Source organism: Episyrphus balteatus, chromosome 2 (assembly GCF_945859705.1).
Source record: "Episyrphus balteatus chromosome 2, idEpiBalt1.1, whole genome shotgun sequence".
In the NCBI taxonomy this organism is placed as follows: Eukaryota; Metazoa; Arthropoda; class Insecta; order Diptera; family Syrphidae; genus Episyrphus; species Episyrphus balteatus.
The window spans coordinates 1,165,626-1,191,464 of record NC_079135.1 but is presented as its reverse complement, the minus strand read 5'-3'; the positions used below and the strand labels follow the sequence as shown (position 1 = coordinate 1,191,464).

The 25,839-nt window shown below is 29.9% G+C and overlaps 2 protein-coding genes across 5 annotated transcripts; both read right to left on the bottom strand.

Annotated features, from left to right (window-relative positions):
* Positions 1 to 1,942: 1,942 nt before the first annotated feature.
* On the bottom strand, positions 1,943 to 14,986 carry LOC129912499 (protein melted). Of its 4 annotated transcripts, none has more exons than XM_055990767.1 (16): positions 14,854 to 14,986; positions 10,913 to 11,117; positions 10,606 to 10,857; positions 10,368 to 10,542; positions 10,137 to 10,300; positions 9,865 to 10,074; positions 7,274 to 7,437; positions 6,899 to 7,176; positions 6,640 to 6,837; positions 6,181 to 6,585; positions 6,021 to 6,130; positions 5,712 to 5,958; positions 2,901 to 3,067; positions 2,706 to 2,834; positions 2,362 to 2,643; positions 1,943 to 2,291 (listed from the first exon to the last, which is right to left on the bottom strand). In XM_055990767.1, the coding sequence occupies exons 2-16, from the start codon at positions 11,015 to 11,017 to the stop codon at positions 2,034 to 2,036; spliced, it is 3,144 nt and encodes a 1,047-aa protein (XP_055846742.1). In that variant the 5' UTR covers positions 11,018 to 11,117; positions 14,854 to 14,986; the 3' UTR covers positions 1,943 to 2,033. The 4 variants fall into 4 exon arrangements, with proteins under 4 accessions (XP_055846742.1, XP_055846745.1, XP_055846744.1 ...); XM_055990770.1 differs by having other exon boundaries at positions 2,901 to 3,052; XM_055990769.1 differs by lacking the exon at positions 14,854 to 14,986 and adding an exon at positions 14,529 to 14,731.
* A 7,155-nt stretch (positions 14,987 to 22,141) lies between these two features.
* On the bottom strand, positions 22,142 to 25,135 carry LOC129912503 (acyl-CoA-binding protein homolog). Its single transcript, XM_055990775.1, has 3 exons — positions 25,038 to 25,135; positions 22,620 to 22,656; positions 22,142 to 22,535 (listed from the first exon to the last, which is right to left on the bottom strand). Exons 2-3 carry the CDS (start codon positions 22,632 to 22,634, stop codon positions 22,287 to 22,289), a joined length of 264 nt encoding a protein of 87 aa, XP_055846750.1. The 5' UTR covers positions 22,635 to 22,656; positions 25,038 to 25,135; the 3' UTR covers positions 22,142 to 22,286.
* Positions 25,136 to 25,839: the final 704 nt, after the last annotated feature.

The window sequence follows — 25,839 nt, the reverse complement described above, 5'->3', positions numbered from 1 at the left end:
GTTTCAAATTAACGCTTATCTAAAAAAAAACAAGTACATGACTTTTTCAAGTTGAAAATGATTTATGTATGTATTTTTTTTTTATACATAGAAAACAAACTTAAAAGTATAACCATGGCCTCAAACCCCCCAAATACAAATACAAATTATGATGTGTTAATGCGGAATTCTATTTAATACTAGAGAAATAAATTCAGCTTTTTCTTCTTTTCAAAATGATTTGTATGTATCCTAGTATAAAGCTTTAGATAAATGTGGGCACAGACTTTAAGTTGACGACCTCTGTATTCAAAAATTATTTAGACGTCCAGTGGTCCACAATTCGCAATCGACCACTGACTAGTAGCAATAAAATATGACGCACGTGGGACAGAAGCAAAAAAATATAGGCGACATTGCCAAACTATTTTAAGCCCAAAGGCTAATTCTACGTAAGCACAAAAAGAAAAAAAAAATCTATCGGATGTTTTTTGTTCCTAATTAAAGTTTTCAACGACTACGTTTTCATTGGCTACGCAATGCTAATTATTTTATCAGTATTTTATATGTACATATAAGAAAAACAAAAGTATAAAATGCATTACTATTATTGATAAGGCTTCTTTTTTTTTTGTTGAAAAGGGAGATTAAAAGCTCGTGCAATGTGGTTATGATGACAATCATAATTTACGTAATTTGTCAGGATGTTTAATTTATTTTTTACAATGACAAGCAAAAGTAGCATGAAATATGTACTTTTTTTTTATTGTGTTCTCTATTTTATGGAATGGCCTTAACTTGTACATAAAGTTCACATAATTGTCACAAAGATTACTGAGACCATTTTTTTTTTGTGTTTTGCCTACGCAAAAAGATTTCTGAGATTTTTTAGAATATCTAGGAAGTGTTATGATGGAATATCTTATTTTCTAAAATAAACTTTTTTTTTAGTCAAGCATTTGGTTCTTGTCAGACAATAGATCACACAAAATAAAAGAAAAATTGTATTTAAAAATATAGCTACCGTCAGAGTTATTCGACTGAAAAATTGAAAAAAAAACGGGGTCTTGAACTTTCTTTTTTAATAAAAAAGATGTACCTAGCTATTTGATACTTTTTCAAGTCGAAACAAGTGTTAAATTTAAATAAATTTTTTTCCAATGTTATTGAAAAATTTATTTTCAAACTCGAAATTTCAAAAAATTAAATTAAATATTTTTTAAACTTAAAATAAATGTTAAACAAGTTTTAACTTCGAACAGCAGCTACTTATTTAGATCATATTTTGCATACATTTTAAATCTTTTAAGCTCGATAGGGGAAGCTTGATAAATGGGAGAATCTTAGATCTTTTTTTATTTTTTTTAAATTCCTGAAAAAGTAGGTAGGTACTTAAAAAATTGTAAATGTAACCCTGTCATTTTGCTCAGTGATTTTGTGTTAAACAGTATAACTTGTAGAGCTTTCTCTCTAAACATTTATCATCCCTATCGTCATTTCTGTTTTGAGAAATCTCCGATCGTAGTAATTTTGACTCCAATCATCTACAAAAAGAGTTGTTCGATTTCAAATAAATTCAAGTGAATAGATTTTGTCACACTTCAAGCCCAGCAGTATGCAATAAAAAATTTTAATATATAACGAGCGCTTTCCGCCAATTTATTGTAAACGCAAAAAAAAGTGATTTATAGAAAATAATTAATTGTTATTGTTTCAAAATAAAAGGTGGAAAAGGCTTTGATTTATAGAAATTCTCTCGAAAGCCAATCATATTAAAATGCCTTGTGGGTTGGTCAAATTGATTAAAAAATGAGTTCAACTAAACAAATTCCAACTATTTTTTAATAAAAAAAAATGTTACACATACGCCTCGGTGTCCCTGAAATTTAAAAACAAAGTTAATGAAACAAGTTGACATGTGATCATGTAATTTTCAAAGAAAAACAATTTTGTATTTTTGTTATAAATTTATATTCCTTTAAAAGGGAATAAATACGTCAAAGTGTGTATCTTATATTTAAAAAATAAATCCTATTATAAAACAATATTCATTTTCAAAACGCTGGCTTGCTTGTACCGAGTCCTCTAGCTGGAAGACTATTCGTTTTCACAGTTGGATTATCGCGAGCTTGAGAATGTGCCACAACTATACTTAGATATTGTACCCATTCTTCTGCGTTTTTACCATCCTTGGGCTTGAGTATTAATGTTTGATCAGCGGTAAATATTTCAAATGCTTTGGGTATATTCCGAGCTCCTCGTGATACTTTGACCGAGCGAATTTGATTAACATCAATACTTTCTCCTCCGCTCTAAAATAAATAATAACAAGAAATTTAACATTTTTCGTATCTAAAGTAAAAAAAAAATATATATATTTACCGATCCTTTGCACGAAAGATGAGCTCCCGATAATGTAAAGTAACGAGTTCTCCATCTTCGAAACAATCGCCATTTGCCTTTCTTTTCCTTTAGCTGACCTTCAATAACAGGTTGATTACTGCCGCTGAAAAAGCCAACAGCTTTGTCAGGATGATTGCATAGAAAACATCCCCATTGATATTCCAATTCATTGCAATTCGGATTAGATTGATCTGTCTTGGATACTTCGAAAACATCAAGAAAACCAGAATGACGAAGTTCATTAACTAAAACTTCTCTTTCCTATAAACAATCAGAAAATTTAGAAATGTATATTTTGTTATAAACTATTTATGTATGTTAACCTTTGTATTTGGAAATTGACTGGTAACTAATTCAGTAAATGTCCGACTTTCGCATTTAAGTATTTGCCAAATGTTTTTAAGGTTACTAATTCCAGGCTCTCTAGTACTTAGCACACATTTTTCCTTAACCTACAGATAAAGAATAATAACGTTTATAAGAAATAATTTTGTGTATAACTTTATAATGAAACTTACAAAATGACGAACTTGAAAATCTAAAAACATTAAATGTATCCAAGTTTTTGGATTTCTTGTTCGCATTGTAAAGCATGTTTTTGAATAAAGGCAGTGTTGTCCTCGAATTTGACAGGCAAAATGCAGCTTGGCTACTTTTTTCGTGCGTCTTTCTAAAATTGTTATTTCTTATTTAATTTCAATTAATTATTTTGATTAGGACACGATTTTTGTTTTTGTTTTTATTTTTTTTCAATTTAAATGTATGAAAAAGTTAATAAATTTCAAAAGGGATAAAATTTATATACGCTATTGTAAATCCAACATCAAACTTTGGATGTGGAAGGTCCTGGGATCCTTAAGCACAAATTAAATTATGCCCACTTTTCACGAGTCGATTTTAGCCACACGATATGTCGGTCGACTAGGATTTTTTTTATGGGGATGTCACTTTAGTCGCCTGCGACTTCACGAGTCAAAAAGCTTCGCCGCACGGCAAAAATCGACTCGTGAAAAGTCCCCATTACATTCATTTTCCAAATCTAAGAAATGATTCTCTGTCATTTTCCCCTGAGTTCTCAATCTTTAATATCCGACCAAATCTTTTCTGGAAGTTTTTTTTTCCGACTTTTTTATTAGGTAATTTTCCCATATTATTTAAGTTTTTGTATTCTGAAAGGTTCTGAAAGGGTAAAAAACTTAAATAATATGGAAAAATTACCTGATAAAAAAGTTGGATTTCTTAAGAAAAAAAATTTATCTCGGTTATTTATGGAATTTTCTCAACAATGTTATACCATTTTGAAAAGAGACTTGAACAGACCAACTTTTAAGGTAACTTGCCGAAACATCGTAGTGCATTTTTTTTAAACTGCGGTTCATTGAATTAGAGTCATGTAAAATTTTTTAGCACTTTAAAACTGATGCAGCTGAGTTAAAATTTTTGAATGCATTTGGAAGCAGGGTTATTCAAGGTTCCGTAACAAAAAAAAAATGAGAAAAATCAAGATTTGTAGTCACGGTACATGAAAAACCGTCACAGGGTTACCATTTTTTTGATTTTTTTTCGAATGCCCATAACTCACAAAATATATGGCTGCGATTTTTTTTTATTATTTTTCTGATAACTGTCACCACCTACCCTATCTACCGTTTTCGTTTCGACGTTGACTTTTGGAACACCCTGTATGTATGTAAATATCTCTTTGGTGAGTCCTATCGAAAAGTTGTCTTTGAAAAACTTGTAGATTAAAATGACGAAAACACATTTTCAAATAATTTTAGTCTTCAAATGAAATATTCCATTTGATTTCTTTTATAACAAACAATTTTTATTTTTTTTTTTTTTGAAAATTATTGGAGTCGTTAAAAAAAATTATGTATAATGTATAAACATTTGCCGAAAAAATAAAATGCACGACTGGGTCGCACGAACTTGCTCTTAGGGTTCTGAAATAAAATTACCTCCAAAACGAGTATGCAATTTCATTTTTAAAATAAAATTGGTATGCCATTTTGTAGAAATCACTAATCAATATCTAAAACCAAAATTTCAAAAAAAAAAATAAATGTTCCGTTTTCGAAAATTTGATTTTTCAAAAAAAAAATTTCAATTTTTTTTTAAATCCAAAAATTATTTTTTTCAAAATTTTATTTTTGGCCTATACTTAAATTTATATAAATGTTTTTTTATAAAAAGTTTCGTTGAAATCCAATAAGCAGTTTCAGGCAGGTAAAAAGTTTTCATTGAAAGACAGACCTTGTCTTAAAACTCACATTTGAATTTTTTTAACAAATTCGTTGGAGCCATTTTCGAGCAAATTCAACTTTACTAAAATCGATAACATCCGTTATTTTTGGTCCAAAAAAATTAAATGCAAAAACCCCTCTGGAGAGTCGCCAAAAAACGCTACATACCAAGTTTGATGTTAATCGGTTCGTCACTTTAAGCAGTAGCTTCGTATACAGACAGACAGATTGACAGATAGACAGACGGACTTGTCATTTTGTAATGTCATTTAAAAATGTTATCTCAACTTTTTTTTTTGTATGAATGCATAACTTGCTATATAGTTACGGTGACCATATTTCTAGGAGCAAAACCCGGGACAATTAAAAATTCTTTGGATCGTTTTAGAAATCTCGATTTTTCAAAAAAAAAAAAATTAATTTTTCTAAATTTTTTGAGGTCTAGATTTCTTTCACGATTTTTATGGAAAATTTACGTTGAAATCATTTAAACGTCCACAAGGAAGTATGAAATGAAGAAAACGGTTTTATAATAGGTTCTGTTAATAACTTCTAAAAAGTATTTTTAATGCTTTTATCCGGAAAATAAGAAAAACTTTTATTTTTCAACCACTGTTTTCCTTACAAAGTAATTAAAATTTTGAATACAAAAATCAGGGAATTTGCAAATACGGGACAATCACGGGACAAATTTCAAATACGGGACACTTATACGTCCCGGGTTTCATATTATTACATATTATGTATATCGCAAGTAAAAAATTGGAATACTTTCATATTATTTCTACACATATTTGAAAATTTCATTATCCGTTTTCAAAAAATTGATTTTTCTAAAAAAAAAAACTTGAAATAGTTGTAAATTTTTTTTTAATTTTTAAATTAACCGTTACCTACTAAAACGGTTTTGTACAATTTTTTTTGTAATCGGTTAAATGGTTTACGAGGAAGTCAGAAATCAAGAAAACGGTTCTATGACAAAAAATGTTATTTTATTTAATAAGTAGGATCATATGCGCCACAGTACTCGTATATTTTTTGAATCAAAAGTAAAATAAACTTTAAAAATAAAATAATATTTACCTTCTATACTACATCTTGTTGGAGGTGGCAAAAAGTTTGAAACTTCATCCATATAACTTTTGATGGAGGGAAAATGTTTTTCACAAAATTGCTGCACTGGATCGCGCATATATTGATATGGTTCAAAAGTGCTCATACGCTGATCCAAAATGCTATTGTTCGCATTCAATAAGGTTCGACTTGTATTATCATTTCGACGTGGTGTAACATTTGTTGTCGGCCCCGAAACTACTACTTCATGATTGCTCTTAAATTGAGATATATTTATGATTAAAATTTATGAAACAAAATGAAAGAATTTGAACAAACCGATCCATTGACAGGTAATTTCATCACAGATTTTTGATTTCCATTCAATGGTGGCAACGCTGGCGATGCATGATGTACCGATACTGTATTTTGTGGTATTGAAATCGATCCTATTAATCAAAAGTCATTTAGAGTGTTTTGGTTGGGGTTATTTTCTTACCAATTGATTGATTCAATGCATCTGTGCTATACTTTAGCAAGGCACTACTTGAACTCAGCAGAGTTGTTGGACCTTGCGAATGTGGTCGACATTTATTTGGGGAAGTAGTGACGGTAACACCACCAGAAGTGACTTGTGTCGATGGAATTCCCCATTTGTTATGTCCAGTGATGATGACATTATTACTTAACGGGGGTACTGGTGTTATGTAAGTTGGGTTATGTGCTGCGGGAGAGTTTATTTGTTTTTGATGGGAAGCTGCCATTTGGACGATTACATTTCCACTAGACTGACTGTTTGCTGCCGAATTTGGGGCTGCATTATTGGAGCTTGATCCGTTCTGGTTTATATGCTGGGAGGAGCTTAAACGAGTCATACTTTTGTGAAGACCTCCAACTGATCCTCCTAAAAAATAAACAAAAGATTTAACTTTTTAAGGCTTATAGTAAGGTGACTTACCAGTAACATTAAGGCGAGTCATGCTTCTATGTGTATTGCTAGATGGATGCAATCGTCCTGTACTTCTTGAGTCACCCAACTTTGCACGACGAGTGTAGCCCGTATGAGGGGGTGTTGGTGGTACTGCTGGTGCAGTGTTTTGGACTGGTGTCACCGGAGGCACTTGCAAAGGTAAACTTGCAGGTGCATTTACAGTAGCTAATGATTTTATGTCGTTTAAGTGTTTCAACCTTAGTAAAAAAGTTCCAAAACTACTTACAGATTTTTACATTACTTGGTACAGCAATAGATTTCCTAACGTCCTTGGGACTACTCGGACTACTTCGACTCTTTTTACTTATCACAGTGCTGCTGCTACTCACAATATGTCGGCTGCGTGAAATGTCTGTTGATATTGTGGTAGTTGTTGGCTGGTGGTGTTGGGCACTTGTTGAACCCATTGTTATCGGTGTTGAGTTTAAATTGACAATTGTCACACCGCCCGAAGTCTTATTACCATCAGCATTAACTTCAGTCGAAACAGAAAGTTTTTGCTGACTGCCATTACAACATGATAATAATTATGAAATATATTAGTATTTACAATTAATTAATTAAAAACAACAATAAAAAAAAATTAGATAAGTTAAGCAACCTTATAATGTTCTTTTGTCGAACACATGCCAGTACTTTGTCGTTAAATAGAATTGGAAACGTTGAGCATAACATTGTTGCTTCATGCAGTAATATTGTTTGTGCAGTACGATCAGCATGCGGTAAATGTTCAAGCACGAAGTCAAGAGCATATTGTGCTGTATCCTAGCGTAATTGAAACAAAAAAATAATATTTTTTTTTTTTGAATTATTTTAGGTTAAGTTGAAGATAGTTCAAAGATCTAAAATCAATGGCGAATAATTTTGAACGATTTAGTAGAATGCTTAAGCTATTTGAGTTATTTACTAAGTTCAAAATCGGTCTGCTTTTTGATTTAGTAACTTACTAAAATGGATTTAACATTTTACTAGATCGTTTAAAACTTCGCGCCAGTTATAGTTTATTATACATAATATCCTCAATCTTTTTTTTTTAGAAAAAGCTAAAACCTAATTTTTTGTCTTAATTTGTGTGTACGAATAGAATGCAAGTCTTAAGCTAAAGTACCTATACGCTTTAATTTTCTCAAGGCAAAACCTTTGGTCTTGGAATTTGTACAAATTGTATACCTTAAGTAAAGAGCAGGCCATTGCAGTCAACATGAGTAACAACACAAACACAAAGAACTTGTGAATAAATGTATAGTGGAAACAAATTGAGTTAAATTTTTTCCTAAAATGGGCAATTAAATGAAAAAGTGGACACGAATTTTGAACAAATTATGCATTTTTTTTACTTTTTCAAATAGCAAATTATTATTTACAAACGGCAACTCTTTGTGGTAGTTGCAAGAAAAGATTTTTTGTTGTATTTCCTTATGGCTAGAAATTTAATTCTGGGAACATTTTTAAAGCATACACTTGCAAACTACAGAAGAATTGGACATGAACATTACGGAAAAACAAGCCCAGAGAAAACAAGATGAACCTAATAGTGACGATGTCAATATCCCCTCGTGATTGTTAACAGACTTTAATTTTTCCCAAACAATTCCTAAAAATAAAGAAAAATGTTTTAATTAATTATGAAAGTAATAGTTATGCTACATTAATGGACAGTATTTTCGTATCAATTTATATTAAAATTGACAAAGAAAAAAATCTATGTATTTATGTATTGGACATTTTTGTGAATGTAACGTGAGTTACCATGAAACTGCCCAAATGGAGTTTGAAGAGCATACAATTTGTAAATAAATGCGCCGTAATTTTTGTTTACATATTTTTGGAGAATTTTTCTACAAACAGGGCTCATGACATTTATAATAGGGTTTTCGTTTGTTATAAAAATCTATTTATTTTTTTATTTAGATCGGTCAAAAAATTGACAATTTTGTATTATGTATATATTGTATATTGGGCAAAAAAATTGATTTATTTTTTCATCTTAGATCAATTTTCCGGGTCTGGATTTTTCAGCAGATTCACTCCTCTTTTACTAACATCACTATGCATCATAATTTGACAACCATCAGTTTGACAATTTTTTGACTTTAAATAATGTTGAGTGCAAATGGAAGCAGTTCTGACAACTGAGACCGACCGAAAGTTTACCCGTCATTTCATAGATAAATAGGCCCTGCATCATGTGGCAACCATATTTACCACGACATGTCGATCCATTACTTTTATTCTTGCTTGCCGGATCGACCTTTTTTTTGGGCGATTTTGTTTAAAGATGTTTTTTATAAGGTGGATTTACTGTGGATATTTTTTATTTTGAAGCGTTTTTTTTTTGTCTTTAAAGATAAAAGTATTAACTTTATATAAAGCATATTTTTTTCGATTAAGCAAGTTCATTTTTTTAATTTTGATCATTTCAGGTGAGAGTTCAAAAAAGGTATATAGTATCCCTTTCGCAGTATTTTTCCCTATTATGTAAGAAAATAAAAAGTTCCGCCAACTTCCGCCATTTTGTTTTATGCATGGCTTAGTGGGTAAAAATACCGATTTTCGCTTGCGATACAATGGTGTGTCCTAACTGTGGGTCACTGTGGCGTATGTGTAACTTTTTTAAATTGAAATATTTTATTATTTTAAACAAATTGTAAAAATTGTAAAATATGATAATTAATTTTTGTATTTATTAATTACACTTTTTAAAAATCTTTTTCATTTAAAAATACCAACAAATAATTTTGATTACCTTTTTGGGTCAAATAACCCTTTGTGCGCTACCTGGTTCACAGAAACAATTACACACACACATTATAACAAATAAAAGAAAATCTAAAAACTTAAACTATAGTAAAAAAAAATCAATTTAAAGATCAAAATATAAATTTATCAACCGAAAACCCTATAATATTCCAAGGTCAATCATTTTTACACCGTTGTTTTTTTTAAGGCAACTTCTTCTCTTTATATCTCCGCCTCAAAATAAAAAGCTAGGTACTCAATTCTTTAGATCTTCACTTATCATTTAAAGACAATATCTAAAAATTTAATATTTTCTTAATTGATCTTTAAAAAATATAACATATTACAAGTAAAATTACTACAATATCGATCTTACAATTTATTAGTACTTATCATGCTTCACGTGAATAAGCGACTAAAAATAATATACATACATAAATTGGTATAGTTTACCTTATTATTTCGTCCAGCTGTTGCAAGTACTTGTGCAGCCAATGAGATTGTTGTTGGATTATTTTTTGCTGTCAATTTGATTTTATCAAAATGTTCAACAATTAATTTCGGAGATGATTCAGCAATTTTTAAAAGTATTTGCATTGTTGATGTTGCTGTTTCCGAATTGAAAAGAAATTCACATAATTCTGGTACACTATTTTCAAGGACCTTAAATGCATAAATGAAAGCTTGTAAATAAATATTCAATAAAAGTAAGAAAATATTTATACGGTTGGTGTTTTTTGTGCAATTAATATATAAAGTTGTAGAAGAGCAAGTTTTTCCTGTAAATCACATTGTGGCAAAAGTCCTATAAGCACTGGAGCATGTGGTGAAACTTGTTGTGGTGATACCTCATAGATTTGCGAAAGAACACGGCATAGTCCATAGTTACCTTAATGATATAAGAAAATACATAGTTTTAAATTTGAAGAAGAAACAGGGCTAAAAAATATGCAAACCAGCAAGTATTGAATCCATAATTGAGTCAACATGAGGACTTAATAAATAAGCATAGTCAATAGCAGCCAATGACAAGTAACTTGCCAAATTCCTTGATAGTTCTTTGTTGCCTTTTGGAAGGAATTGAACAGCCACAGGCAGAGATATATTCATTAATTCCTTCTTGTCATAATTCTGGAATATTTGAAAACCAATCAATCATGACTTTTTCACTGCTTAACTATGATTATATTTTACCAGAAAAATACTGGATATAATATCGGCAGCTATTTTCGCATGAGGAGGATCCTCTTTCATCGGTCCATGTGGCTGAAGTGGCCAAAGGAGGCATGTTTTCAGTAAATCCACTAAAGCCGAACAATATCGTTCGGCTGTCTTAGTTTCTCGAATACATGAAAGTATTCGAGTAACACAAATTTCCACTACAGATTGGTCATTATTGTTCTTTAAGTAATCTGGTTGCGAGATGATTGGTCCAATTTCTAGAAGCTTTACAAAATAGTTTTAGATATTGTTTTATATAGAAAAATAATGGAATACTTACAACTTGTGTTATGTCATTGACAATTTCTGAATCCGATACAGAAAATAGATCACCTGCCCGAGAGAGATCACGTTTTGAAAGCACTGTCGTGAAGAGTTCATGCATTTTTTCAGTTTTTTTTTTGTTTGCTTATCTCGTAGTTTCAAGTTCTCAATTAAAATTTGTAAAAATGATTTAAGTACGTCCTGGCAGCATCTTGGAGTTTCTTTAAAAAAAAAGAAAGTTTATTTTTAAATCTTATTTAAAACTCAATTGTTAACACATCTCCTTGAAAAACATCAATGCGATACTTTTCCAACATTGAAATGGCAAGAAGATAGAAAAAGAATCTACTCTGTTTGGGGTTGAATGCAAAAGAAAGAATTTGTAAATCTCTTGTAACCCTTGGAAAAGAGAATTCCATGTTGGATTATCCACTCAGTTTAGTGGGTAGGGTTAGAAAAAAAATAATAGAAATAACATTAATGACTTGGTGGAATTGGATTAGCTTGGTTACCTTTTTAAAGAATGTGTTTGTTTGTTTTGTTTTTTTTTTTTGATGATAGCAATGCAAAAATCTTTTTATTCTACAATCTACACCTCAATTAGTATGCATTCCTTTTCGAAGACAGAAAAAGGGATGAAAATTAAATAAATGCAAATGAAGAAACAAAATTTTTGCACATTGAATTAAAGGTATGTGCAATCTTTCATTTAGAATTAGAACGCCTTTCGAAATTATATAGTTTTAATCGAAGGCTCACAACAAACTAACAATTTGTTCAAGAAAAATAACAATGATGGTTAGTTTGGAATTAAATTATTAACAGAAGATAAGTTCTTTCGAATGGTGTTACAAATTTTGAGCCAAAAAAATTCACGGTAATCTATAGATTCTAGAGCAACCCCAAATAAAAGTTTTTACAATTTTTGGAACAATTTAGTTTTTTTTTTTTTAATATCTCGATAACGAGACGTTTTAGTTTTTTTTTTTTTTTGGTTTCCGGTTCGTTAAAATCCTTCAGATAAATATAATTTTCTACCACATACAAAAATATAATTTTGTTGTTAATGATGTTATATTGCTGAATAGTTTAAGTGAATTTTTTTTTAATTAAAAAAAAAGAAGTATCCAATTATGTTTGGTTCTTTACCTCAAAAACAGCTTCTATGGTGCTTTTTTTTTAAATAAATACATCTGTTTTTGATCGAAATAAAATGTGTTTATATGTTTTAAACAGAACAACAGATTTCAACGGTCAGTTTTGTTATTTTATATGGAAGCTATCAACTATTTTAAAACTTGAAAATTTACAGATTTTTTTTGTGTTCCCATAAACAGTTTTTAACCTTTAAATCAAAACGTTTTTTCGAAACTTAAATTTTTAAAAACTTATAAAAATAAAAACTAATTAGCCCCCTAAAGTTGACTGCATTAAATAAAATTTTGCATCCTAATATAAATGTTGCAGAATCCCTTCCACAGGACACAAAACGATGAAAAATTATCAAAAGTTACGAGTGTGATATTTTATCATTTCATATTTCGTAACAAAAGAATTCACTTTTTTCCAAAAAATTGATTTATCAAAAATTTATGAACTTTTGTTTTTATTTTCTAAAAAAATTCTGTCTATAATATTTTGATTTTCTATGATAATTTTTTTCTAATTTTTATTGGTTTTTAGAATCTACTATTAAAATTTTTGCCCCATAAAAATTTGAAAATAAATTCTGCTAGTTCTATTTTTCTTTTTAGCAGTAAGCGCACTTACTGAGCAAAAAAATACATACACCTCATTAATGTAATGCAAATATTTTTCAAAATACATAATACTGACTTTTTACAATATCACATCTATTAATATAGCCGTTGGACAAATACATAGTAACGATAAACGATGCTTTGTGATAAAAAATATTCTTGTTTTTAACGAAAAAGAACGTAAACAAACTTTTAAAATTAATATTTTAAATTAAAGTTGTACCTATTTCTTTTCTTATTAAATTTTTATTTGATAAATTAATAATTTTTTAATATTTTTTCGAAAATATTTAACATTAAAAACTGTTCTTAATATTTTTGAATTTATTAATTTATCAAAACAAACAAATTAATAGGTAATACTTTTAAAATTAAGATACAAATTAAACAATTTTCTTTTCAAAGCACATTGTAGGTACATTTAAAAGACATATTATTAAGTTTGTTGGGATTTGAAAATATGTTAACTTATGACCTTTAAAATAGTTTTATTTAAGTCAACTTATGTTACCTTGAAGATTCACATACATAAATCTTCACTCTAGACATTAATAAACTTGAATGTAAGACATATGATCAAAACAATCATTTTCAGTGAATTAATTAAAATTTTGTTTTCTACATTACCAAATGGATAAAAACAGGAAGAGCATTTGATTTTCTTTTGCAGAAACAAAATTTTCCAATGAAGCAGAAGCAGATATATAAATAACCATAAATTAAGTTGATATAACCAAACTGAAACAAAAACTTGATATCAATATTTTGCAAGCTATTTTTCCCCTAAGAGGCATTTTTTTTTGTATATTTTTTTTCTTTTTTTTTTGTTGTGTCTCTCAAAATAAACGTGAATATAGCTAAAGAATTTCATTTCGCACACCACCGATTCGATCCAATCCGATTTGATCGCAAGGAATTATAGGTACGATGTCAACCGTCACCACAAATTCGATTTTGTTTAGCTTCGAGTAGCTAAAAAATTCAAGAAAAAAAAAACATGTATACACCATTGAATCGAGGAGGTCTTATTTTTTTTCCAAAATGAAATCATTCAAACACAAAATAACAAAACAAAATCAAGATCATTAATTATAATTACATTTTTTGTTTTATCTGATCCACATCAAAAACTTCTTTTACAAAATTAAATTAGAAAAACAAAAAAAACTATTTCTTAAGACACTCAAAATGTACACATATTTCTGGAAATGATTTCGATCACACTTTTCTATTGCTTCCACCGCCCAAACCGGTGTAGCAGGTTCACTCTACGTGTAAAGTGGTATGGAACTCTTGTGTATAGCCCCTCTGTGCTTCTGCTGCTGCTGGCTGGTCCTCGCCAAGACCCAAAACCAACCAACAACCAACCGACCAGACCAGACCAATTCATTCCTATTAGAAAGTTTTTTTTTTCTTTGATATTTTTTAACTTCCTTGAACTGAATTCGCCACAAATGCAAAAAAAAAACAAAAATGCCAATTATTATAAGTGGAAAAGTATACAACAACAAAATGTTTTGTGTTTAAAGCTGCAACACTACAAAATTATTTCCACAGACCGAAAAGACTTGAAAATTTTGCACATTTAGCATTATTACACAAACCAACTAACCTTTATGTTGATATAAACATTTTTCAAAAAATCATATTTTTGAAAATGGAATTTAAAAAATTCAACAAAATAAAAGAAAAATGTATACGAAAAAACACTCGAAAAATAATAAAAAAAATAGTTGGTTGCAATAAATTTGCACACAATGCGACGACAAGCAAGCAGTTTATCTCGACAGGGAAGCAGCGAGCCAACAGAATGTAATCATACAACCGTAAACACAACAAAAACTATTTTCAAAATATACTACATACACCTACATTTTTTTTTGTATTTCTTGCAATATAATTGAAGAAACGAAAAAGAAAAAAATACAGAATAACTTTTTTTCAGGTGAAAATAACGCAACCGGCCCCGACAACAGTATCATTTATCGCCTTGCAAGAAAGAGATAGACCGTCGATATTTAGTTTATTAGACACAATAATGAAAAAATAAATCGCAAAACAAAATATTCTCACGATCACTTAACCGTAACGGGATCTTGGTATTTTATTTGTTATTTATACAAATAAAACTATCCTTTAAGCATTTTGTTCATGGATTAAAGTTTTTCAAAAACTTGTTTTTTAAATTTTAGTATACCTTTATCCGCAAGTCTTTATTTAATACCAAAAAAATCCAGTTGTTTCTTTGATATACAATTCAACACAACCGATCACAAGTGTTGGTATGAAAGAAACAAACTGCGGGTTTATCATCATCATCATAATTGTTGAAGTTGTTCGATGTGTTTAAAGAAATGTAGACTATCTTTGTCTTTATCTGTCTTTAGCGGGGGCTTCAGAAGGTGCAGCGACTATATTATTTTACTATTGTCTTGAGGCAAGTGTCATCAGTCAGCTGGTTTTTGAATGGGGTCTTGCTATCTTTGTTTTGCTGTAATATACTTGTCTCGTTTTGGTTTGTTTATTTATGGTTATAGGCGTCTGGCAACATGTTGCAGATGCATGTTATTAATTTATAATGCAATCTAGATACATGTGTTGAGGTTTTATTTAAATTTAATTGCTCCAATTTTATCGTCGAAATGTAAATCAGTTATTTTCTAAATAGTGGAGTAACTAAAGCTCAAAAATTGGCAATATTAGGGAACCCGGCCGAACAGCTTAGATTTTGATGATCTTTTTTTTCAAACGTCGGTAATTACAAATACTTTAAAGTCTATAGAATAAAAATTGCCGGTGTTGCCGTTTTGATTTTTTAAATTTTATTGAAGATTTTTGTGAACAAAAAAATTTTTTTTTCCAAAATTTTTCTTAAATTTCATAAATTAATTGATGCCAAAATATTGTCTAGGAAATTCAAGGATAAAAAATATATGGGAGTGAGGGACAATCTTCCATAGTTCAAGCGATAGATGCAATTTTCTTATTAATTGACTTCAAACACAAAAAAAAATATTTGAACACAACGGCAACACCTACAATATTCAAATATACATTTTTTAAAAGCTAGAAGCTTAGTCATATATGTAAAATTAAAATTAAGTTAATTGAATGAACGGCTTTTGAAAGAATGGTAATTGAACTCAGATTTTTGAAAAAAAAATAAATTATTGAAAAAATTTTAACACGTCGTTTTTTAAATTTGGTCGTAATATAAAATGCATTTGTTTTTTTATTTTTTTGGCGGCATTTATTATGATTTCAAATTATAAAAGGAAATTCCAATATCTATTACGGTTTATGAAAAAAACTAAAAAGTATTTCATTTTCGAAGAACTTTTTTAATAAAAGTTTTGAAAAAAAATGTAACTTATTTTTTTTTTTTAAAGTTCAACATCTAAACATAAAATTATTTTTTAATCATTTAATAACCCTTACTGTTGAAAGTTAAATAGCAAAAATTTAAAGTTCCTATTTACCACAGTCTTTGAGAAAATTAATTATTTCAATGCAAAAATTCAGTTTTAATAAAAAAAAAGTATTGAAATTGAAAATGTATCCTATTTTCGTGACCTTTTTTCCAATCAAAATTTTGATCCTAAGTGGGCTGTAATTGAAGTAATTTTTCATATTTTTTTCAAAAGTGTGATATATTTTACCTTTTTTGCTTCGAAATTCAACTTATAATATTTATGGCAAAAATTTTTTTTAAATAAATTCATATTTTATTAGAAAAAGTTTGGAAAAAAGTAATTTTAAATTTTTCTAATAACATTTTTTTTTTTAAATTCTGAGTTTGAGGACCATTTTTTCAAAAAGTCTTGATTAAATTTAGTGGATTTAAATTTAAGAGAAAAGAATGAGCTTCTGGCTTTTTAAAAATTCATTTTAAAATATTGTAGGTGTTGCCGTTGTGTTCAAAATATTTTTTTTGTGTTTGAGGTCAGAATGTTAGAAAATTGCATTTATCGCTTAAACGATGGAAGATTGTCCCTTACTGCCTTCTATATATTTTCCTTAAATTACCTAGAGAATCTTTTGATATCATTTGTTTTATGAAATTTAAGAAAAAAAAAATGGTTTTGTTAAAAAAAATTAATTTTAATTTTAAAAAACAATACGGCAACACCGGCAATTTTTAATCTATAGACTTTAAAGTATTTTCAATTACCTACGTTTGAAAAAAAAAATCGTCAAAATCAGAGCTGTTCGGCCGGGTTCCCTAATAATTTGCTTTAGTTACTCTACTAAAATGAATATCATTTTTTCAAAATAAATACATATCTTAAAAATCTAAATCTAGAAACTCATAGCTACTTTGCATAAAAGATTTCATGCTATTATCGGAAAACTGCTTAAACTAGGATTTTTTTCAGTTATAAGATTCAACTTTCTAGGGGTTTCTAACTTTTCTAGACAAGGTTAAAGGTATCAGTATTTAATTACTGCCTAATGGGTGGATTACACGCTACTAGCAAAAATAAATATGTATAATAGTTTCAGTATGTACTATGTGATAGTAAAAAGTGTATCACCTCATTAAAGCTCAAAGTATTGTTAAATCAATCAAAATCGAATACGAAGTAAGCATCTTTGTGCTGCGCTTTTTTTGTATTTATTTGAGATATAGCTAAGAATATACAGTATTTACGGTTCAATAAATCGACTTAAAAGTCCCACTTTTTTTCTAATGCAACTTTAACTAAATAGATACCATTAGTTACAGTCATACATCTACATCCACGTACAATTGCATGATATTTTCCTGTTAAAGCTTTTTTTTTCTTATAATGTTACATAAAATTAATAACATGATATCTTTTTCCTGACCAACTTTAATGATATTGTTAAGTATTTTTTATTGATACATTTGGAGTTTTCTTTGCTTCATTATCGAGTAGAAAATGATTCGATTTATCTATAGAAAACTTTATAAGAGTTGTCTTCGTCAGTTAAATAATTTATTCGTTGTTACAATTCTTTGTAAATTTAACACTTTTGTATTAAATATTACTTCTTGTTTATGGAATCTTTTAATGGAAAACCACTATAAAGAATAACTAAATCCATAATGACGGAGCTTTTATTAAAAATTTGTCCTGGTCCTTAAAATTTCTATTAATTTTTAACAACTCGATTTCGCGGGATCTGACGTATTTTCCTAGTTTATGTTAGCTATTGTTTATTTGTGGCACATGTAATAAATGTGACACCCCATGAAGGAGTAAGACCATTTTTGTGTGCGTGTAATTAGTTTGCAAGAATAGAAGGGACCTACAATATACCGCCGAGTCCGAACGATTAAGCAGAGATGCACTTTTTCATGACAAAGATCTTCTTCTTCCTTTTTCTCGGCGCTGTTATGATCTCGATGTCGAGGGGATCATAACCTTCCCACGTTACTGCTTCACACTAGTGATCCGCCTGTGGGGTTCGCCGGGTTGACCTCAGAAATCGGCGGCAAGCCTCCCGGCTTTGTATTGTTCCGTTTCTGAGGCCAACTGAATGCTGGTGTTTTTGCATTTGCTTGTACCAGGAGTTTTTAGGCCTACCTTTCTTTTTATTTCTTGTTGGAACGTTATATGATATTGCTTTTTTGACGGGGTTCTCAGGATCTCTCCTTTGAACATGGCAATACCAACTGAGTCGGTCGTGTTCAATTTTTTGGGAGATATTGTTTTTAACATGAAGGCTTCCTCGGATCTTCGTACTTCTAATTCTATCAAGCTTTGTTACTCCTGCTGTCATACGAAGCATCTTCATCTCAGCTGCCGTTAACTTTCTCTCATACTTTTTGTACATTGTCCAACATTGTGAACCGTATGTGAGTGCTGGACGCACAACTGCGGTGTAGAGCCTTCCTTTCAGCTTAGGGGGCATTTTTCGATCACAGAAGATAGCAGAATTTTCCCGCCACTTCATCCACCCTACGCTTACGCGATGATTGATATCGTCATCACAAGTACCTTCGTTATTTATCATAGACCCCAGATATTTAAACTTTTCACACTTGGGAAGCACTACACCATTCAAATAAATGTCAGGAATAGGCCTGTGTGGATCAGAAAATGGGCAGCATAGGTATTCTGTCTTTTTCGCACTTATGCGGTACCCACTACCTTCTAGAACATCCACCCATACATCAAGTGCTCGTTGCAGGGATATCGGGTCTTCACTTATGATGGCTCCATCGTCAGCAAAGAATAACTGATGCACTTTTGGGTCCGTCACTTTGCCTTCGAGCAGGTAATCAAGAACGGTAATAAAGAGCAGAGGACTCAAGACGCTTCCCTGGTGTACACCTACTGTGGTTTCGAATTCTTCGGTGACTCCAGCTGCACATCTTACTTTAGTAACTGCTCCATCATACATGTCCATAATTATCCGCACATAGGTTTCCGGAACTCCTCGTTGTCTGAGGGCCACCCATATCAGATCTCGTGGTTGTCGATCGAATGCTTTTTCAAAATCAACCAATACCACATGCAAATCCTCCAAGGAATCTCGATGTTTTTCCATAATGATTCTGATACTCTGGATTGCATCTGTGGTTGATTTACCCGCAACAAACCCGCACTGGTCATCAGATAGCCTTATTATTTTTCGCAGTCGGGTACCCAAGACTCGCTCAACGATCTTCATGGTGTGTGACATCAGCTTAATCGAACGGTAATTATCACAGCTTCGAGTATCACCCTTCCCTTTGTATATTGGAAGAAGATAACTTTCCCTCCATTGATTAGGCATTCGATCACCTCGTATAAGCTTGGAAACAAGAACCATGAGCCATCTAGACCCGATGTCTCCCATCTTTTTCCAAAACTCTGAGGGTATTTCGTCTGGCCCAACAGCTTTTCCCTTTTTGGAGTATTTTACAGCCTCACTAACTTCTTCGACTGTGACATCGGATACTTCGCTTAAGTTAGGTGAAGCTATTGGAAAGTGTAGCCTTGGAAATTGTTCATTTAGAAGTTCGTCACAATACTGTCGCCACCTGTGGAGGATTTCTTCGTTTTCCACAAGTAGTTGGCCTTGAGCATTGTTAATAAACTTTGGCGAACAGATCTCCTGAGCATTTCTTCTTCTTTGAGCGGCTATTTTGAAGATGGTTGCGCCCTTATTCACGTTTTGTCGTAGCTCTTGAATAGCACCAGCAGTCGGGGAAGAAATTTCATCTAGCTCCCGATACAGGTCTTCCGTATTCTTGGCTTGAATTTGGGCACATATCTTCTTCGCTTCTTTCTTGCAGTTTCTGTATTCCACTTCGAGGCGTGATTTTTGCTCTGTATTATTAGAGGGCTTTGAAAGCCATTTTCTTTTTACTTACAACTGCTTTAGCTTCATCATTCCACCACCATGTTTCTTTGCCTTGTTGGTTGTGTCCTTTTGAAACCCCTAACAGTGTTTTGGCTTTTTCTATGCAAGTTCGCTGTAGGAGGTCCCACATACTTTGTGCTGTACTCTGACAATGATACTTAAAAAAAAAAGAGTTATTTGATATACTCGGCCTTATCACGAATTCCATTCGTATTGAAAATTTGCTACGATTCCCGAAAGTTTTGACTATTGCTGTCTCTATTTAATCGGTAGAAAAAGATATGGACACATAGCAACCATACGTTAACGAACGTATGCCGCGCCGTGATTCGGCCCTGATTTTGTGATTGTTTTTTCGGGCATCGTAGAAAATTCCTGATACGAATGGAATTCGTGATGAGCCGACTAATTTACAAAACGGTATTATAGTGTTATGGTTTTAAAAGTAATCCTTAAAATTTCCAAGTATAAACATGTCATAAGTATGTCAAATCACTCAGAACGGGATGACATTTATTTATTACCTATTATACACTAGTAGAAAATAATAAGGGATCAAAGTGAAAATTCCAAATTTTTAAGAATTCTTCAAATAGCCCAATCTTTTTTTAAAAATGGTTGTATTGTAGAGTTTGAAAAGGCAATTTCAAGCTTCAAGTTTTGACATCATAAGAATGTGTTCAATTTTATACAAGAAAATGATTAAATCTAGTCTTTTTGATGAACCATTAAATAGTTATAAAATTCCAAACTCAAAAACACAATCTTTCCCATGTAAATCATATATGGGAATGGGAAATAGAAATTAGCGATGCGGCAGTACTTAATATTAATATTAAGGGCTGTAACTTTTACAGTATTTTTTTTCGTCGTTTCCAACAATATTTTCGATAAAACTATGAACGAAAACAACAAATTTTTTTTTGAATCAGTAAAGACATTGGCTTGAATTCAAAATTTCACATGGATCGGATAACGTTTGCTTCGTTATAGGTATTTGAAAATAAAAAAATAATTTATTGTATAGTTTTCTGTGGTTTTTTTAATTACACCCACAAAAATCGTACAGAGTTTCATTAATTTATTTTTATTGTATTTTAGAATAAAATATTAATGGTTCCCATTTTTTGTTTTTTTGAAGATCATAATCTTTCTCCATTTTTTTCACATTTTTGATGCAAACAACGACTAAAATTTATAGACAAACTTTTTTAACTTTAGCTTTAATTTTATTGCAGACAGTGTGTTATTTGTTATAATTTGTTTTTTTACTTTTTACTTTCAAATTAAGTAATTTTTCATAAAATTTAACACTGTCCGTAATAATAATGTAAAAAAAAAAACAGAAAAATTGATTAGAAAAATTGTTTAGGATATGCCTTCTACCGGTCTTTGAGTTAAAAGTTATTTCGTTAAAATGGTCTCATACATTCCATTACAAAATCTCGATGAACTATTTGGAAAACTGTGTTGCCTAAATGAGCCTCATTGCTGAATAACTTTCTGTCCACAGATAACTTAAAATTGTTAATTAGCTGTGCGATCGCGCAAATAAAGATTTAGTGACCTTTAGTCCAAATGCGTTTCGCCCAGCCATGCAAAATAGTTGGTCTCATCAGTTAGATGCTGTTTTACCTTTACAAACAGACGCACAAACAGACGCAAAACTAAGTGTTAATTAAATTTTATTAAATTAATAAATTTTAATATTTTAGGGGGCCAAAGATAATAAGAAATAATGCAACAAAAAACATTTATTTTTTTGTTTATGTAGTTGACTTCTCAATCGATAGTGAACTCAAAAAGTCCACTGAACATAAACAAAAATTATAAGACCCAAATCACAATTGCCTCAAATTGATGAAAAAGCTCATCGACCACAATGGAAATTTTCAAACAGGTAATAAACTTTGTACGTGAGTACTGATTATCTAAAAATTTACACTCAAAACAGAAGAAGAATCAACCATGTAAATTTATACGTGAATTTATTCTTGCGATTTAATTAAAATTCAAATAGAAGCAACCTTTTTCGAAAAGGCCCAACTTAAATACTCTTACTCATGATTATTGATTAATGTATGAGTAAAAATTGTATAACAATTGAAGCAGAATATAAATTCAAAATAAAAAAAAAAAAAAAATAATTATAAGTGAAATTGAAGATATTATGGAAGATACGTATTTTCATTCATTTTTATTCAAAACTCACTACAAAAGAAAAAAAAATTAGTTACAATTAATTGTCATCAAAAAAATAAGTAAAGTTAAAGAGGAAAAAAAAAATATTTTTATTTGGTAGTTCAGTCAAGTTTACAAGTACTTTTGGCTGAGACTCTCAACCAAAGCAATGTATTCTTCTTTAGCGGCATCTTGGGCCTTGCCCTTTAAGTCATTCCATGATTCCCATTTGGCACGACCTTTCAAGTCAAGCATACCTGGTTTACTTGTATTATTATCCCCAATAGAAGCTTGCTTGAACAGAGCATACAGCTGCAAGAGTTCACTGTCGGTTGGACGTTTTGTGAATGTTTTTACTTTAACAGCGGCAGCATTGAATCTCTGAAAGTGTAAAAAAAAAAAAAAAATAAAATAAAATTTATGATCATCGTTACTTTTTTAATTGAAGCTTTAATAAGTATTTACCTCGTCGAGCGACATGGTAGTTGACTTGAAAAAATATCTGAAAATAAAATAGAGAAACTAAGTAAGATAAATCTGTTGCTACTTTTATACAAAAAAAAAAAAAAAAAAATTAATTGTTGTTGTAGGAAACTTTTTTTTTTTCATCAAGCATAACATGTATGTCATTTTAACCATCCCCGCTTTAGGAAATTTCTTTATGTTTAATAACTGGTATCATGAACAAAAATTTGGTAAAAATTAATCTAAGCATGAAAACTTTTACATGGTTAAAATGTTCAAGATGGCTTTTAAGATAACCTTTTGCCGACGATTATTATGAATGAAAATAAATGCAAAAACTTTTGCAAAAAAAAACAAAGCCTGTTGACAAGGATTAGAAAATAGAAAGTTTTCACATCACACGAATTCAAGCTTATAAACTTTATCTTGTTGAATTTCAAGAATAATTAACCTAATTAAAAACATAAAATAAGGAGCCAAAACGCACTAAAAAGCTAGTGTGTGAATGTTGAGTCGACAACAAGAAATCGAAATGTCTTTCCACCATTCTCAAAAAAATCACTTCGCTATCGATGCAAAAAGACTAAATATGAAATCTTCAAATATTAATTTTTTGTTGTTGTCGAAGGTATATAATATCTTATTATTAAAAAATCGATTTATTTTTTGTTCTAAACTTTTTTAAAAAATTGATAAAGTGATCAGTTAAATAAAGTTAAAAGATCACAAACAATTTTTTTTTTGACAAATTTAGATCAATAAATAAATCGATTTTTTTACCAATCCAAGGTCAAGAAATGGATTCTCTGGCAGCAACGATACGTAGCGGTTCAAAAATAAAATTTATGGGTTTTTAACTCCGAATCACTGAAAGAATTTGGCAAATCAAAATTATTGGGTTTGTAATAATGGATTCGGAGTCTTACAAATTATATTGACATAGGTAATTCTTTATTTAAGCTGCTTTGCAAGAGGAACATTGAAGTATTTTAATCATAAAGTCACGATGTGAGCATTTAAAAAAATCAAGAAATAAAGGATTTGGTGTCTTTGGAAAGATCAAATGCTTGATCAAAAATATCGAGAAAATCTCTAATATTTGTGCATTTTAAAGCTCATTCAAATATCCACAAAAATCCTATTGAGTTTCAACTTGATTTACTTGCTTGAATTAAAAAAAAATTTAATTATCAAATTTTTTACTCTTAAAAGTTTTCAATATTTTTGCACTTTTTTTCACGATTTTGTTGAAAACAGATTTTGAATTTATGCGGTAGCGTTTTTATTAATTTTTTGTCCATATATTCAAACTCTGATTTCAATAAATATTTGAAAAAAGCTTTTAAGGGCTAAATATGTGATACTCTAATTTTTTTTCTAAGATTCAATCGAATTAAAAAAAAAGACAACTGGCTGTAACCGGCAAATAGTGTTCAGAAATTAAAAAAAAGACAGTCAATAAAATATTTTTGAAATAAGACCGATTTCATCAAAAGATTAACCTTACCAAAGAAAGTGATCATAATTTTCTTATTAAAACATTAAGAACTGTTTTTCATAAAAACAAGTTTTTCTTTAATTGCTTTCTGATTCAGGTACTGATATTTTCGGTGATAAAACAAAACTTCCAAAAAACTCCTCTAGAATATTTAAAAAAAGATCCAACCACAGAAAGACATTATCGCAAGTAAAAAAATAAAAATTAAAATTTTCATTCTATAAGTTGATATTATGTAACTTAATATTATTATTATTAAGAGTCGCAAAAAGCCCACTCTTATATAACCGGTGATATTATAGGTACGATGAAACAACATTTTGTTATTTTATTAACTCAGAATATTTGTCTTCAATTAGTAAAAACATAAACTTTAAATCCGAGCACTACCATTTAAAGTCGACGTCGTATTCGAATCACAAATGGTTTAAGAAAAAAAAAAATATTTTAACCTATGGTCAAGTGAAAATAAACAACAATAAAAAAAGCAAATATTTTTTTACAAACCACTTATTAAAATGCAACTAGACTTAAAATATTTTATCTACTTTTTACTCGTAGAATAGAATTTTTATATAAATTAAAAAAACAACAATATTCAAATTTAAATTTTCAACATTTTTTTAAAACATTTTTGGTGGTAGCTAAGGTACTTAAATTTATTTCGTGTATTTGTGATCATTGAAAAACGTGAGAATCATTTAAATTACAATCTTAAAAATTTTACGATTCTAAACCAAAATGCGAATGCTAGGAATTTTATTTTAATTAAAATGTTTGGCTAAGTTTGTTTAAACTTCCGTAACTTTTTTAATTGTTTTTTTTTTTTTTTTTTTTTTTTTTAATTTATATTTTTTAACATCAGTTAAATCAAAATATATTTACAATCAGGAGGATTAGACTTTGAAATAACCACTTACTTGGAGAGGGAAGAAAAAATTAAAATAAACGAACTGAAACGATCGGTCTGTTCAACTGAACTAACTCGTTGCTTAAAATCACAGTATTATAAATTGAGTTTTATTTAAAATGAAAATAAAAGTACTTCTTTGAGCTACAATTTAATAAGTGATATGCAAAAAGCTTACAATTAAAGCTTTTAACACTCATACATTTACTCGTTGATGTGGCTGAGGTACTTGAGAGTTTAAACAATAATCTTTTGCATTTCTATACAAATTGTTATCAACTGCCAATGCAGAAAGTTAATTTTTTTTTTTAAGATCATGATACAATGCAATGATAGTATTTTGATAATGTCGATCTTATTTCTTTGTTATTAAAATGTTTTGGGGGTTTTGGGGGTTTTGGGGGTTAAAATGCAAAATATCGACTTTGATCGAATGATCTTGTTGAACATTTAACAAAGCTTATAGTTCAAGGTTTATTGCATTTCCTTGACACTCCCATTAGGTTTAAATATTTAAGCGAGTTATAGTTTCTGGTACAGTTTTTAATATTTTAAACAAAGTACTAATTTTAATTGCCTAAAAGTCGTTTTCATAAAAATAATACCTTAATAAAATGTTATGGTTTTTTTTTGATATCACGTGATTTTATATTTTTTACTTGCGATATAGTTCTGCTGATGTGTTGCATTTTTTAAACATCGAAGTCATTTACAAGGGACGAGAACATCACAAACATGTAGGGCCGACAATTTACATACACAGAGAAAAATAGACCACATAAAATAGAACAAAAACAATAAGATTTCTCTAT

What these genes read in the sequence shown, in the direction of transcription:
- LOC129912499 (XM_055990767.1), bottom strand. Translation starts at nt 11,017, where the DNA reads ATGCATGAACTCTTCACGACAGTGCTTTCAAAACGTGATCTCTCTCGG. An exon ending in TTATATCCAGTATTTTTCTG is followed by an intron (nt 10,543 to 10,605) that starts GTAAAATATAAT and finishes CAAATATTCCAG; the next exon opens with AATTATGACAAGAAGGAATT. An exon ending in CGACAAAAGAACATTATAAG is followed by an intron (nt 7,177 to 7,273) that starts GTTGCTTAACTT and finishes TTGTAATGGCAG; the next exon opens with TCAGCAAAAACTTTCTGTTT.